This window comes from Taurulus bubalis (genome assembly GCF_910589615.1).
Source record: "Taurulus bubalis genome assembly, chromosome: 15".
Classification (NCBI taxonomy): Eukaryota; Metazoa; Chordata; class Actinopteri; order Perciformes; family Cottidae; genus Taurulus; species Taurulus bubalis.
Genome location: NC_136603.1, coordinates 16,898,854 through 16,914,888, shown reverse-complemented (window position 1 = coordinate 16,914,888; position 16,035 = coordinate 16,898,854). Strand labels below are relative to the sequence as shown.

At 41.1% G+C, this 16,035-nt stretch overlaps 2 protein-coding genes across 2 annotated transcripts in view; both read left to right on the top strand.

The window, feature by feature from the left end:
• The window catches only part of mcf2lb (mcf.2 cell line derived transforming sequence-like b), a gene marked incomplete at its 5' end in the record, with an annotated part of 33,551 nt that extends 20,651 nt beyond the window's left edge, over positions 1-12,900 (top strand). The window contains 27 exons of the mRNA XM_079230624.1: positions 193-342; positions 437-561; positions 1,410-1,524; positions 1,620-1,739; positions 2,453-2,644; positions 2,735-2,926; positions 3,288-3,447; positions 4,821-4,882; positions 4,994-5,079; positions 5,259-5,325; positions 5,408-5,523; positions 5,649-5,718; positions 5,808-5,900; positions 5,984-6,076; positions 6,152-6,277; positions 6,516-6,737; positions 6,848-6,940; positions 7,223-7,301; positions 7,482-7,551; positions 7,675-7,781; positions 8,039-8,131; positions 8,648-8,710; positions 9,236-9,301; positions 9,942-10,051; positions 11,322-11,434; positions 11,534-11,637; positions 11,768-12,900. Coding sequence (XP_079086750.1) covers positions 193-342; positions 437-561; positions 1,410-1,524; positions 1,620-1,739; positions 2,453-2,644; positions 2,735-2,926; positions 3,288-3,447; positions 4,821-4,882; positions 4,994-5,079; positions 5,259-5,325; positions 5,408-5,523; positions 5,649-5,718; positions 5,808-5,900; positions 5,984-6,076; positions 6,152-6,277; positions 6,516-6,737; positions 6,848-6,940; positions 7,223-7,301; positions 7,482-7,551; positions 7,675-7,781; positions 8,039-8,131; positions 8,648-8,710; positions 9,236-9,301; positions 9,942-10,051; positions 11,322-11,434; positions 11,534-11,637; positions 11,768-11,844 — 2,964 coding nt within the window. The 3' untranslated portion in view covers positions 11,845-12,900. The remainder of the gene's footprint in view (positions 1-192; positions 343-436; positions 562-1,409; positions 1,525-1,619; positions 1,740-2,452; positions 2,645-2,734; positions 2,927-3,287; positions 3,448-4,820; positions 4,883-4,993; positions 5,080-5,258; positions 5,326-5,407; positions 5,524-5,648; positions 5,719-5,807; positions 5,901-5,983; positions 6,077-6,151; positions 6,278-6,515; positions 6,738-6,847; positions 6,941-7,222; positions 7,302-7,481; positions 7,552-7,674; positions 7,782-8,038; positions 8,132-8,647; positions 8,711-9,235; positions 9,302-9,941; positions 10,052-11,321; positions 11,435-11,533; positions 11,638-11,767) is intronic.
• Positions 12,901-14,386: 1,486 nt separating this feature from the next.
• Positions 14,387-16,029, top strand: LOC306747327 (PHD finger protein 6-like; the record flags this gene model as incomplete). The annotated part of the gene is made up of 5 exons (XM_079230368.1): positions 14,387-14,505; positions 15,300-15,404; positions 15,512-15,645; positions 15,759-15,793; positions 15,872-16,029. The coding sequence occupies exons 1-5, from the start codon at positions 14,395-14,397 to the stop codon at positions 16,027-16,029; spliced, it is 543 nt and encodes a 180-aa protein (XP_079086494.1). The 5' UTR covers positions 14,387-14,394.
• Positions 16,030-16,035: the final 6 nt, after the last annotated feature.

Sequence of the window (16,035 nt, the reverse complement as noted above, 5' to 3'; positions counted from 1 at the left end):
TTAACTTGGTATAATGAAAGTAAAAAAAAAATGCCAATACATGGTCACTACTTTAGGATGACCATTAGAAGTTGGAGTTCAAATCCAGCCCCCTTTGCTGCATGTCATCCAATAAAAGCAACAACAAAAAAGCCCCGCCTCCATCATGAGCGTGGCATGCCAACAGTCTTCGTTGTGTCTTGCGTGCATCAGGCTATTGAAGGCTTTGCATTGATGGTGAAGAAAACCGCGCAGATCCTGCAGTCGTTTGGGACTGTACTGGCTGAAACTGAACTCCCCAATGAAATCCAGGCCACAACCACCCTGCTGAGCACACACACCAACAAGAAAGACAAAATGAAGGTAGCATGTCGATCATGTATATACAGTGTACTCAGTGTAAATAGTAGTTCTGTATCTGGTTTACATCACTCCCTCTGTCTGTGTGTGTCTGTAGGAGGACCTGCAGGTCGCTCTGGATCAGGGCGGCAGGCTGCTGGAGAGCATCAATGAGCCAGTGGTGCGAGACCCCGACCACAACATGAACCAGGATGAGCTTGAGAATCTGGCCACTGTGCAGAGGTTAGAACCGCTAGAGCTGACGAAGCTGCAGGTCGGCTCCTAAAAACAAGTCAACACCATCATAGACATAAAGGAACCAGACAGATGGAAGTGATACTGTTTGTGATCTTTGCCACATCTGGTTTGGACAGTCCTCGCAGAAAGCTCAGGTTTCCAACTATTATACAGCAGCATATATGGACACATTATTTGGGAAACTGTCACTGAAACAAGGTGCGACATTGTCACCAATCAGAATATATAGAATGCTTTTTTTATTTTATGCTGAAGCGATAAGTTGGTAATTAAAACCTAATGTTAAAAGAAAATACTCTTTTCAATTTAGAGCTTCACATTGTGAATTTTTTTTTACTTTTCTCCATAGCAACTTTTTCAAGATTAATTGGAATAAATGTCTGCACTGGACTAAGATATAGTGCTTTGACTGTCATACACCAGATTTCAGTCTCTTGATCTACTCCCGATTTTTCCATGTAAGAAAGTTTAAAGCCAGCGAACATTTATTTAGTTTTTTTGTTTTTGATGGCTGCTGATCTGTTCAAAGCCGTCTTAGCTCTACTGTCAGTATAGTTGGAATAGTTGGCAAGGCAATTTGCTTTGAGGTCAGTCAGTACGGTATTTTAAGCAACACTGAGTGCACTGAATCCCATGTCAACAGGCATTAGCTCTACATAACATTCACACACACACACAAAAAAGATATCCAAATACCTCAGTCAGTATCGCCATTGCTTTTTCTACTTTAGTCATTTCTCCCCTTACTGCTTTGGGTCTACTCTACTGAGTTGTTTTAAACGACCCCTCTCCACCTCACCACGTCCCTACCTCTTTCTCTGCTCTTGTTTCAGACTGTTGTCCCAGCTAGACGAGACAGAAAGGGCTTTCGACGAGTTCTGGCTGCGGCATCAAACCAAACTGGAGCAGTGTCTCCAGCTGCGCCACTTTGAGCACAACTACAGAGAGGTGAGCCGGTTAGCTCGAGTGAAATTGTCCATACAAGCCTGCGACAGAGACCACATGATCCCTATTTAAACCCGACTTCGGTGTTTCTGCTGCAGGTGAGGGCTCTGCTGGATCAGGTGTCTGAGAAACTTGCAACCTTCTCTGAGGTGGGGATCAGCCCGGCCCACGCTGACCATATCTTCTGTGAACTCACCGGCTATGAGGAGAGAGTCTGTGTAAGTAATACCCAACCCCTCACAATTACAGCTTTGTTTAACCATGCCATGAATAGATGAATAATATCTTGTATTATGACTTCAGTGAGCCAGTCGGTGTTTCAAAATATTATTATTATTCATAGCTACACTGTACTCTCTTGAAAAAGGTCTGACCGAGCATAGCTTCATTAAATCTAAGAAAGCATTCGTGTTTTGCTCTGCCAGCTGCACAATCACCTACATTTACTTGGAAAATATTAAAAATAAAAAAGTTAATCTGGATCCAGATCTGCTTTGAAATTTGTATGAAGTGCACATTCCAGTCCTGCTGATTGGTCGATCGTGGCCATGGTTTTGGGGTAGTATTCATTACTGTCTGGGAATATGTGGGCTTTGTACGAGAAGACATTCTGCAAAAAAGTCACATAACTATAACATTATGGATATTTAAATGTATCATGCTGCTGTATAGCGCCACCTTTAGGTAAAATGCCATCACATTTTGCAGGACCTATCAGAGTTGACGGTTGCACATTAGCTTACATTTTGGTGCATTCAAGAGTTATGACAGTTTATGTCAATACAGTTTATGTCAATAACAACCAGTATTGAAACATTTTATGAAATATATTTAAAAACAAGGAGTTCAAAGTATTACGACTCATCCAGGTCTGTTGCATTTGGTAAAAATATACTTTGAAGGCCTTGACTCAATGAGTATGACTCCACAGGAGGTGCTGGACAGAGCCTCGTCGTTGGCCGGTGAAGGTGATGACCTGATCCAGAACTCCCACTATGCCGAGGACTCCATTCAGCCCAAATGCAGAGAGCTCAGAGCCATCAGTGAGAATGTGAGCAGCAACCTGAGGGCCAAGAAGGACCATCTCCTCAAAGCCATGGAGCTGCACCACTGTTTGGAGAGAGTAAGAACACCCACACACTCCTGGTGTAGTTGCATTGTCTTCTCCGTTGTTGTTTTCACTGATTTCTTCTTCCTCCGCTGTCCTCCTCAGGCTTCCAAATGGGTTGATGATGGTATATACCTGCTGGCGTCTCAGCCAGTAGACAAGTGTCAATCACATGAGGGGGCGGAGTTGGCCCTGAAGGAGCTAGAGCGTCACCTGGATAACGCGGGCCAGAACCAACTGACAGAACTCAGCACCATCTGGAGAGAATATGAGGCGGTGCTCAACCAGCAGTTCAGAGTAAGGCGACCAAGCAAAGCATAACAATTGCATTTTTAGACCTCACTTTATCAAAAATGGTTTGTGGCAATTTGGTACAGTTATTAAAATCCTATATGACCAATGTCCATAATACTGTTTACATATGTTGAACATCAGTATGATACGAATGTATGCCAGAGTTCAGCAAAGGTTTGACCATATTTTGTATTCGTACTTATTCTGTAAAGCTATCCAAAAAATGTGTCACGCTGTGTCAGATGTTTTTATAGTGCTAGACATTACACATTTATATCATAAATGATATGCTGAGAGAAAAAGTACTTATATTTGCTGCACATATCCCGTATTGACACTCCTCTGATCCCTTCCTGTGCATCAGGACCAAGTGGAAAAGGTTTTCCAGAAGCAGGCGTCCATGCAGGAGATGTTTGACAAGAGGAGGGTCAGCCTGAAGAAGCTTGCAGCCAAACAGACCCGGCCGGTGCAGCCGGTCGCCCCCAGACCTGAAGCCTTCATCAAATCCCCTCTCAGCTCGCCCGGTCAGTCCCCACGCATCCACACACGGAGCATTTATTATGCGCTTCATTCTGTGCATGACCGCAATGCTATTCACATGATGTATAACAATGAAATGTACATTATCAGACTCTACATTAGGAAATAACAACATGAAAGCTACGCTTTTAGAAACGTTCATTGAAGACACAAATAATCCAAAAGTGAGGGTACTTGTGAATTTAGAATTGTTAGTGACTTCTTAGCAGCCATAAGCATGCACTCATAGATAGATGGCTCTTAGTCTGTCGTACAGTTAAAAAAAAAAAACATAAAACATTTATGAGGACTGTTCCAGTCTTTCTTCTCCTGTACAAAAATATAAACTCCTGTAAAAAGTAACCCAGTAAAAAATATATCTGTTGTGTTTGCTGACTAAAAAGGTGATAGAATTAAATAAAATTCAAAAATAAATGGAATTGAATGGATTGTGTAGCTACAACATGAAAATGAAATGAGATTTGCATGAGTTCTATTAAGAGTTTTATTAAAAAGTTCTCTTTGAGCACAATAAAGACCCGATGAAAAAAAGGCTATACTTAATCTTACACACTACATTTATAGGTTATTTTTAATATTATTTTTAAAGGTATTTATATATTTACTGTAATAGAAGACATTGTATATGTCATACTAATATCATTTTTTTTAAGCATATATAGAGCATTATTAAAGGTATTTTTCTTTTTAAAACGCATATGGACAGTTTTGTCAAAAAGAGAAATAAACATTGCGAGGTCTTATAGTAGATCTATGACTTTCAGGTAATTTCTAATAAAACAAAAAGTTGTAATTTCTTAATCTACTGATATCCGTTACCGCACTCGTATAGTAATCGCAAATGTGTTTCTCTGGCATTTTGTACATACGGGCAAATTTGTGCTTTACCTAAATAAAAACAAAAAGGAACATATTATACACAGTACATACAATATGAATAATATACATAAATATTAAATAAACACAGAAGTAGTAATATAATTAAATATGAGCCATATAAAGATAGAAAAGAGCATTAAAAAGAATAAATACATTGTAGCTCAATCATAGAAAAGAGATTTTTTTTTTTTACCTGGATTTAAAATATTCTGACTGAGCCATGCAAACTGGATATATTATTCAAGCACATGTTCTAATTATATTGTTTTTCACAATTAATTTAAGGTGACAATACTTGAGATTGAACCAAAACTGCCAAAATATACTGTATGCTATTCAAAAACTACCAAGCATGTGATGCATCAAAAAGGTGGACTGGTGGCCAACCAAACCTTGCACAGATAATCTGTCATCCACTGATGTGTGTAGATGAATGCAATATTTATATACTTCCTCCATTCATTCTGTTCTTCCACAGCACACAGAGCACAGCAGGAGAGAAAGTGCTCAGAGACAGACTCTGGGAACAACTGTGATAAAGTGAGTGGAGCATTGTCATGATTGTGTTTGTGTCTACGCGCTGTCTGTCTCCTAAATGTTGTGTCGTCTGTCGCTTATCATGGTGACCCGATGTTTTATTTATTTTTCCAGGAAAACGGGCAACTGCAGAACGAAGACAGTAACGGCAGACATGCGTCTCTGTCAGAGGAGGAGGAGAACCTGGCGGTGCTCAGGAGGTGAGGGATCAGCTGTCGCTCTTTCATCTGTAATCCAATTACACAGCAGATGGACCGTGTGAAAACGGTTATCTCATTATCTGCAGTCCTGTGCATCTCGTCTCTTTTTTTAATTTATTTTTAATCTCTTATTTGTGCCTTTTTATTCATCTCCCTCTCTAATTTCTGCTTGTCTGCAGGCATGTTATGAACGAGCTGCTGGAAACGGAGAGAGCCTACGTGGAAGAGCTGCTCTGTGTACTGCAGGTGTTTACTCACTCCTTAAAATGTTTATTCTTCTGTCTTTTTCTTGTGTCTAGGATGTCATGTTTTGTTTTGTGTTCTCCAGGGATATGCCTCTGAGATGGATAACGCAGCAATGGCTCACCTCATCCCTGCTCCTTTGCAGAACAAAAAGGAGGTTCTGTTTGGCAACATGTCCGAAATCTACCACTTCCATAAGAGGTGAAGGAGCGCCATCTGCCTGTCATTGATGACACTGACATGTTGTCAGCCATCGAAGCAAATCAACATTTTATTCAAATATCCCTTTTTCATCCATAACATGATTTTATTTTGTTTGTTTCCAGCACGTTTCTGAGGGAGTTGGAGCAGTACACCGACTGCCCAGAGTTGGTTGGGAGGTGTTTTATAGAGAGGGTGAGTGAAGTTTTTCAGCACATACTGTAGATCCCACTGTGCTGATGAAGAGGTTTCTTGAATACAATTTGTTTTCACTGCTCCTCTAGATGACAGACCTGCAGATTTATGAGAAGTACTGTCACAACAAGCCTCGCTCTGAAAGCCTTTGGCGGCAGTGCTCAGACTGTGCCTTCATCCAGGTGAACACCGTCAGCACCATCAAGTCTTTAAGTCAATGGGTTTGTTTTATTTAACACATTTATTTCCCCCCCATTTCCATCAGGAGTGTCAGAAAAAGCTGGAGCATAAACTTGGCTTGGATTCTTACCTGCTGAAGCCCGTTCAGAGGATTACCAAATATCAGCTGCTACTGAAGGTATGATCCCACCGGTGGTCTTTCTGGTCTTCAGGTGTGGGTGGGCTTCATTGTTCATTGTGTTTCTGACCACAGGAAATGCTGAAGTACAGCAAGAGCTGTGAGGGGGCCGTCGACCTGCAGGAGGCGCTGACCTCCATCTTAGGCATCCTCAAGGCTGTCAATGACTCCATGCACCTCATCGCCATTACAGGATACGAGGTGAGACATGAAACAGGACAAGGCTTATCAATCACAGAACAGACGCTGTATATAGGTCTCTGACAAATATTTTATATATATATATCCAGATGAACATGACATGGAGCACAGACTAGAGAAAACAGAAGCAGAATTGTTTGAATATTAAATTATGGCCTCTAAACTGTACTTTAGAACAAGAGCAGAATGCAGTCAATTTGCTTTGTCTCATAGCATCTTCAACTCTTTCTTTTCTCAGGGTAATATGAGTGAGCTGGGTAAGCTGCTGATGCAGGGGTCATTCAGTGTGTGGACGGAGCACAAGAAAGGTCATGCCAAGGTTAAGGATCTGGCCCGTTTCAAGCCCATGCAGAGGCACCTCTTCCTCCACCAGAAGGCCCTGCTCTTCTGCAAGAGAAGGGAGGAGAACGGTGAAGGCTACGAGAAAGCTCCCTCATACAGCTTCAAGCAGTCTCTGAGTGTGAGCACGTCGACGGTTGCATAGAGTGCTGCTGCATTTGTCTCTTCTACTGCCATCTATTTGTATTTATAAAATGTTTTACGTTTTACCACGCCCATCTTTTTTAATAGATGAGTGCTGTCGGCATAACTGAGAACGCAAAGGGAGACAACAAGAAGTTTGAAATCTGGTGCAACTCCAGAGAAGAGGTCTACATTGTTCAGGTACGTTAACACCTGAAGATCTAACAATGGTACACGAGTGTCCTGCTGTTTTAGGAAAGTATTGGGCCTTTTCCAAAAATAAATGCACTTGGGAAGTTTTGAGACACGGACTAACACATTACTGTTTTGTAGTCTTTTTTTAATGAAAAATGCAAAATAACGACAGGGCTTATCCTTGAAGTGAAATTTTCTGTATTTGAACAATAGGCATTTATTTGGATGTCTACCTCCCAGGTAACAGTGGTAAGCATAAAACAGCCTGTTGTTAACATCCTGTTTCAGGCGCCAACGGCTGAAGTAAAAAACACCTGGCTGAATGAGATCAGGAAGGTTCTGACAACCCAGCTGGAAGCCTGCAGAGGTACAGAGAACGCACTCTAAAACGTATTTAATGAATCAATGTTCACACTGATATCTATGTTCAACCAGAAACTGAAATACGTATATTATTATCAGTCATGATTATAAAAGAACAGTCTTTGAAAATGTTCCATCATGGGTGTTTTTGAAGCGGTCGTTCCCCGTCTCTTTGTTTCCAAAGCCAGCCAGCAGAGGGCACCAGATCAGGTTTTCCAGTCCCCTCCTGCAACCAGTGGAGCAGTAAGTCTCAGGTAAGTCTGTACTCGCTCTCACAATTTAAAGTTTGATTTGTGACAGCCTTTTTAATATTAATATGTGGGTGATCAGGAACCATCAGGCTGTTGAAGCTTATGCTCCACTTTGTCCTCCTGCAGTCCATTCAAGTCTGGTCAGAAGAGCTTGAAGAGGGGAGAGGAGAAGAAAGCTGAGCCCTGCAGCCCCGATGCCAACTCCTCTTCTTTACCAAAGCCAACAGGAAAAGGTGAGTAGAGAGAACAGACTTCAAATCAAACGGATTAAACCCTTCATTTGTGTTTGTTTTTTTTACAAATCTGCCTCCAACATTTGTAGTGCATGTATTCTACAAACTACACTTATTGTGTAGCTATGTGTCTTAACTTCTGTCTTTTCCACTGAATCATATAACATGCTTCCTCTTTATTCCTTGTCTTCCTCTATACAATCTTAACGTACCCTTTTCTTTCCCCCTTGTCTGTCCCATCTTATTCTCTGGGTCAGATGAGGCTGTGACAAGCCCTACCTCAGACAGAGCTGCTGTGGCTAAAAAGCGTTTTACTTTACAGGGCTTCAGTAACCTCAAAGCCCAGAAAGGTAACTTGAGGCCATTCAGTCAATTTCATATCCAACATATTGCATAATCATCATCATCATCAAATCATTCAAAAAGTAGACTTTTAGACTTATTTGCTTATTTTCTTGCCGAGAGTTAGATGAGAAGTTAGAGAGTGCTCCAACTGTCTGTACGGTGACAACAAATTAAAGTAATTTTCTGATCTCGGCCAAGAAACCGTCCGGCTCATACCTCCTCATCAAACCACAATGTGTCGTTTTTTGCTGGTAGCTCGTGAGCTTTAGCTATGCTGATTTAGTTAACTTTTTATAGAGCCAGCGTTGCTGTTTCCCCATTTTCAGTCTTTATGCTAAGCTAACCGACTACTATGAAGCGGTAGCTTGATTTGTACTGTGCAGACATAAGAATGGTATCGAAACTTCTCATTTAACTTGAGCCAAGTAGGTTGTCCTAAGTCTCTAAAGGACAAAATGAATAAAGATATACTTCAAAGAGGTTTGGTCAGTAGGTCAAACACTGCATGCTTCCCTCCACAGAGTCCTCAACTACTGATGACAAAAGTCTTACTTTACCATCCACGATGATCTTCCTCTCACCAGGTATCACACAGCTCTAGACCCTGGTTTGAATTAATCCGGCACATTGCCCTTTTCACAGCTTTGACTTGTAAGAGTAGGACAAGCCCATCTGGAAAAGTCTTAACAATAGCTGTTTTATCCAAGTGCCTCAGTAAGTCATGGCAGTGCCCAACACCAGGTGCCTGAAACAGAAGCATCATTGATTTTATTATTTATAGCTGTGCTTCTCGTACTGTAACATGTTAAAATGTCCTCTTAAAAAAAAGCCCATGTTCCTAATGCTCTTTAACCTCTTCCAATCGAGAAGCATCACAACATTGAGCCGCATTTTGCAGCTTCTCTAAGTATTAGAATTTGTTTTCTATCTCCGTATCAGTCGTCTTTTCTCAACCTTGCTGATGATTCAGGTGTTAGTTTAGTCTGTGTCATTGTAGTCTGAGATGAAACTTTGTGGTTAACTGTATGATGTTTGTGCTTTTCTTATCAAAATCTGTTTTTCTTGCCTTAACAACTATGCTCCTCCCTCCTTTTTCTTCTCCATGGCAGGCTCTCCCCCGAGTCCCGATCACAAGACGAAACGCCAGAGCGATCCCACTCCATTCGGCTTCAAAGGTAGTTAGTCCGTTCAATAATGAGTGCGTACTCTGCCTGGCCGGTTACCGGTTCATCCCCGATGCCTGAGCACAGCCTAAGTCTATTACAATGATGAGTTTCATTGGCTGTGGCTGCTGCAGGGTGAGTGACCAGCTGTGTTTCTATGTCGTGTCCCTCAAATGCAGGTCCTCCCCCCCTCCAACTGAGCAGGGCCAGGTGGCGCAGCACTCCTAGTCTCTTACAGACAAAGTGGAGAGGTACACTGTGTTGGGCCCGCTGTTACTACTACGAACGCTTTAGAGTCTTTCTCAGTTTTTGCTTTGCGGTCCCACAGCTCCAAGTTTCCTTCAGGCTTAGTGAAAATCATAGAAATACTCGCTGATATGGAGGACTTCTCTGCCTGCCACTTTTTCTTTGATTGAGTCGGCGTTGAACATCTGGACGTGCATGCCTGTCTCCCTAGTCTTAGAGTGTTCTGGTTATAGTTGTGGAGCTGATTGTGCCATGCTGGGGTTCCTGTGATTCTCTGTTCAAAAGAGCTTTTGGTGGTTCTTCCCCTCACGCTTTCACACTCTCACTGCAGGTTACGCGCATTTGACGGCAGCTGAAGATCAATGTTGCCGTAAACTAAGCCACTGTGTCTCCCTCCTCCCCTCAGGCTGGAACAAGACCTCCCTGTCGCTGGATGCCTCCGAGGAGCACGACGGCTATTCCAGTGCCGAGGATCCTCTGAATTCTGACCCAGAGGACGACAACGGCAAGAAGCTGGTGAGTCACTGTGTGAAATAGACATGCGTCAACCTGGCCGTACGACTGATTTTAAACACCATTTTGATGTGATGTATTATCAGTATGTCATTAAACGTGTAATAATAAGCAGTAACATGATCCGTTTTGTTATGAAGGCAGCAGTCACCTTAAATGTAGTTAAAACAAACGTTTTAATGACGGTGCCTGTTCTGTTCTTATGCACACACCAAACAAGAAGCACATTTTCATGTTGCATTACTCTTGTTTTTGCGCCATTCACCTTTGGAGAGAAGGAGGGGCTTATCCCCATGGAAACCGTTATCAACTGAGCCCTTTATTTCCACCATCAACCACAGAAGAAATAACCACTATTTCTGATTTTGACTTGGAAGTCCCACATACGCCGGGACACTAAACGTCGGTGAACCCGGGTTCATCGAGGTGTATTTACTGCAAATAGCAAGACGTCAGCTGGTTTACTACAGCTGTATGAACCCAAAGCAAACAATTGTTCTGTGATTTAATTGCAATAAACAGATAAAAAAAGATACCAAAATAACTACATAATGATGCCAATTTGTAAAAAAGTCAGAATTTATGTTTTTGTTGCCTGGAAAAACATATAATCAACCTCCCCCCGTGAAAATTTCTCTTTGCGCTTGGTGTGAACGCAGCATTACGACGCCTGTGAGAAGCGAATGTGATGCACAGGTAACCGCTTAGTGTCTGGCCGTTGTCGATATCGCACACGTTAAAGTATACAAATAATTACTCATTAAAACTAAAGAAAAACAATGGGTATACAACAGTGTTCAATCTAGATTTGGATGAATTGGTATTCTTCCAACAAACTAAACAGGAATCTATCTCACCTGAACACTGATTTGTCGTCGGTGCTCCTACTAAATAGATCTTATTCAAACATAAAACACTGAGACGATAGGACACATTTCAAGACACCGTCTACTCTAGATTACATGCGTCGTAGTTATATGCATATATGCAATATCCATTTCAAACAATCGGCCCCTTTCACAGCCGTCATTTTGACATGTCACTGCAGGGTAAACTCGGGTGTAATTCATAATAATTCAGCTGCTAAATGATCCCCTATGTTCACCAACTATTTGCTAACTTTGTCGTTAAAATATCGATAAGAGCAGCTTTAAAGTTGGCTCATGTTGATTGGTTTGTCCATTCATAGCACAAAACTATCGTACGTGTTCATGTAACCGCTTCTCATTTTAGTATGCATCCTTTTCTGTTTCCTGATCTCAACCTTGAACAGTGTGCCGGTAAATATAGAGTGATGGCCGACTATGAGAAGGATGACGCTCAACAGCTCTCAGTGAAGAGCGGGGACCTGGTGCAGCTGGTCAAAGAGGGGGATGACGGACAGTGGTGAGAATACAGTCATACTGCTGCCTCTGAGGAACAATAATAATATTGCATTGCATTGCACTGCTATGAAAGTGAGTGTTTGTCTGTGTGGTCATGCAGGTTTGTACGTAACCTGAGCAGCACTACGGAGGGCTGGATCGCAGCTGCTAATCTCATCACGCTCATTGAAAAGTCCAAGTCTTGCCAGTCTCTCACCAGCTCAGGTATTCAAACAAACAGCCGCAAATAAAGAGTGTGACAGATGAGCAGATATTTGTTAAGCAGGAGTACATCTGACATTAATCCTCAATATATATATACATATATACATATGTATGTGTGTGTTTTCACCAGAAGGCAGTGGCTCTGGTAACCTCAGCACATCGTCCAGCTGCAGTGAGACCTACACAACCTCTGACGTCAAACCCTGAACTCCTCAGCTTTTCCGCCATCACCAAACTGCCCTCATTAATACTGGCGTCACATTGCTATCTGTGCTGCATTGCCAACATCAGTACCCTTAAGAATTTTGTCAGGTTTCCACAAAAAGCTGTATTTTTTTATTTTTCAAATCATGCACATGCACCAATTGTTAAGATGATGTGCCATACGTGTGCACATGGTTTAGACTTGATTGTGGTGCAGTGAAGACACAGAATGCTGGATGGATAAATACATCAGTCATTTCACTGTATTGTGAAGTGATCTTCCTCGTCATACACTTGTCTGTACATTTTATTATTATTTTGTATTGAGGAACAGTGGACCCCTGTGTTTATAATGTAATAGATGTATGAATGGGCCAGCGGGACTGATCTCTGTTAATGCATCTATTTGTGTTCACATTAAGAGTGGAGAATGATTAGTGATCTGTGGATGTCGGCTGTCTTTGTGTTGTTCATCTGCACTAATTCACCCAAGCAGGAGTTTATCATTCTACTGTTACTGTAAATACAACGGAGGGAGTGAGATAAAGTGTACAGCTAGTTTAGCTTGAATGAATGTTTTCTGAGAGTCTAATCACCGCGTCCTCTGCTTTCCCTTTTCAAGTCTATTTATTTGTAAGAAACAAAAAAGCCCACATATTTAGACCCTTTTTTTTGTTGCTTATTTTGTTCCTGTTTTTTTTACTCTCTGCCTGTCTGTCACTGGTCTCACTGTTGTCATTTGAAACCTGTTCTGCCACCAGCTGCCCAGATGTTGTGTATGAGGTTTGTCTTTCGGGGTCTCTGTTCATGGTCTTAACTCTGTGAGTTTTCATGTACGCTACAGTTTAAAACGTTTCCCCATGTTAATGATCAGAGATCGCTGTATCGCGCTAACTTATTCCCTGTGGAGGATCATGTTCTGAATGTAGATATTGTTTATTAAGACCAGTCTGTCATGAAATGTTTATTTGAGATGCTATATTGTACATTTAGTTTGGTGACGTCACTACTTTGTGACTTGTTACTTTTTTCTTTTTTACATAAACCGCTTCAATTCCGTCATTGTCTCTTTCGTCTGGTCTATGAAGGCTCGTCACTTGCTGCTTTTATTGAATTTATTTTTAATAGGTTTGGACTTTTAGTGGGACAAAAGAAGGGTTCTCTGGTATTTGGTCTAAGAAAACTTCTGACAGGCATTAATAAGAATAATGGAAATAATCATTAGTTGCAGTCCTATACAAAATTGTTAAAGATGACTGGCACCTCAACAACCTAAACCACCCTTTTATGTAATGAATGCGTAATAATAATCTAAATGTATATTTATTAATCTCAAATGGGCATTTACTTGTAACGCAGTATTTCTACACACACACACACACACACACACACACACACACACACACACACACACACACACACACACACACACACACACACACACTCTCTCTCTCTTACGGGAAAAAGTCCTTTGGATCAGAAACGAAAATGAAACTGGCCAATTGAGTTGCCAGGTCTGTCAAAACCCACTATTTAGGCGTAAACTAATCTTGTTGACTACAGAATGCAAAATCCACATGAAGCTTTCTGTGGGAAAAAAGAAAGAATATTACCTAAATAAAAACGTATTTGTGTTCAAATTAAAGTTACACATTTTACAATAAAGAAATATGATCAAATGATGCGACAATAAAAACAGGATGTCAAAATGTGCATTTAATTAATTACAAACATTACAGAGGGAAGCCGTTTAGTGTTATGATGAGAACAATAAGTTAAAACCATGTATGTATACAAGATCAGTGAATCCTGTGTTTTACTAATAAACACACTAGAATGTTTTTGGAACAAGAAGCTACCATCTTTATGGCCAGATACCAATGAGGACGCCAAAGTCATGTCCACAGCAATATTTCTGAAGAAGCATGAGCAGAATTGTGACTTGAAGGAGAGTTACTAACAAAATAACACTGGTGCGTCCCCTTTTTTTAGTAGGGGATAAGGGTAGGAGGACAAACACAGGTCAGACAAAGAATATTAAAATAAAAGATAGATAAATATTCAAATAAAAGGAATTCATAAATGTATACTGGCCCCAGATCCTTGATACATGTTACAGAGAATAACACTGTTATTTTTTTAAATGTAGGATTCTTCTTTTAATTATTTCAGATTTGTGGTTTTGCCAAAACTGTTTTCAGTGGCTGGTATTCTACTTGTGGGATTAAATTCATAACTTCAGTATTAAACTAAACCCCTTATTACATTTCTGATACAATATAATACAGTCACTTACATATGTTAGCACAAATAGCTTAGTGTCAAGAGAATCGATTGGCCTGTGGGATGTTGGGAGATCGGGGGATATTACGGATGCAACCTGGCAACCGCCTGACAACGTGAAAGGCGAGTAGACAAACCAACAGGACTCGCAGTCGTTACTCGTTAGTTTCGGACGTCCCGACATAACGCCGCTGCTTGGCCACTTTTTCTGAAACACACTTTGTCTCAGACAAACAAAGAGTGTGTTTGCGGTTCGGTTCGCCGACAGAAATGGACGACGTAGACAAAGTGTGCTGCGTACTCTGTCTCCAGTGCGAAGAGACGGAAACGACCGGAGCGTTGTCGACTAAAGATGAAGTCACGGCTCACCAAAACTGTTTGGTAAATATAATAAACACGTCTGTCACACTCACTTCGATTCTTCTTTCACTTCTTGCGAGGGCGTTAACCTGAGCTCGTTAGCGCGAGTAAGCGAGTAACGTAATGGCTTCACATCGGTTGACCTCTGACCTTTGTGCAGGAGACCCTCGTCCTCATGCTCGAAGGAGATACAACCGATACAGCTGATGCTATTGTTAGCATCTTCCTTTTGACAAGAAATATAGGAAGAAGATGAAATATATATTATACTGGTATAGTCAATACGATGCATACAACTGATATAAACAGGTTGTGCAGTACTTAAGTAATACAAATACAGTTTGTGTATATACAAAGGTGCATGCACACACTTTGTGCATGCACCTTTTTGCATTCATCACAGCAGCAAGTGTTTGTAAATACGTCTTCATATTGCCAGAGCATCTCCTGTGTTCAGCTCTCTTCCTCATGTTTTCCATGGGATGGAGGAACTTGGACGAGTGCATCTTCAGCATTTTGTGCCAAAGTGTCTCTCCCTTCATTATCCCGTCCATCTTGACATCCTCTGACTCAGAATCAGAAACCGTTTATTTGCCAGGAATGTTTACACAAATGAGGAATTTTTCTAGGCGGAAGGTGCATACGTTAGACACGAGACGTTAGACGAGACAAACAACAATCAACAATCAACGACAACAACAGTGCAATGATATTAAATCAATGACTGTAGTGGCTTCAAACGTCTATCTCTGAATTGAAGTGTTATTGTCCGAGACATTTTGTCTTCTCATGTTTTTCCTTTTCTTTTTCTCCAGTTGTTCTCCTCTGGCCTTTATTGCCGTCATTCCCCACAGTTTGACGATCTGTTTGGTTTCACTGTGAAGGATGTGCTGGACGAGGTGAAACGAGGAAGCAAGCTGGTAAAGAATATTGATTTATTATTTATTTTTGATATGATTAAACCAAATCCATTAATAATGTGCTGGAAGCTATTTTTAAGTTGTGTTTTCTAATTTCTTGACATTAGAATTGTAAGAAATGTAGGAAGAAGGGTGCCACTGCGGGGTGTGAAACCAAGCGCTGCAATAAGTCCTACCACTACCCGTGTGCGGTTCAAGACGGAGCTAATAATGTCGAGGATGCAGACCAGGGGAAATATGGGTCAGTCCAACAAGCTGCTGTATGGCTAGAACATGTTGTGTTCTAAAACACTCTGTAATGCAGTTTTAAAATGTTTTTTAAATGTATTTTTACTTTTTTTCAACCATCTTCAGGCTGTACTGCTCCTATCACTATAAACTGACACAAAGTAGGTGCCCTTCTTCCTCTCAACACGTTTTCAGTGTACAACATATTATGTGTTGAATTTTTCATTTATTTCTTCCAGGACACAACGTCTCTGTAAACGGAGGTCCCTCCTCCGTCACTAAGTCCTTAACTTGTGAAGCCGGATCCTCTAAGGTTAGATTGATGCAGATATCTACTACACAGATGGCAACTTTTAACATAAATGAAGGGTCAGCAATTTTTTTAAACGCTTTTTAGTCACCC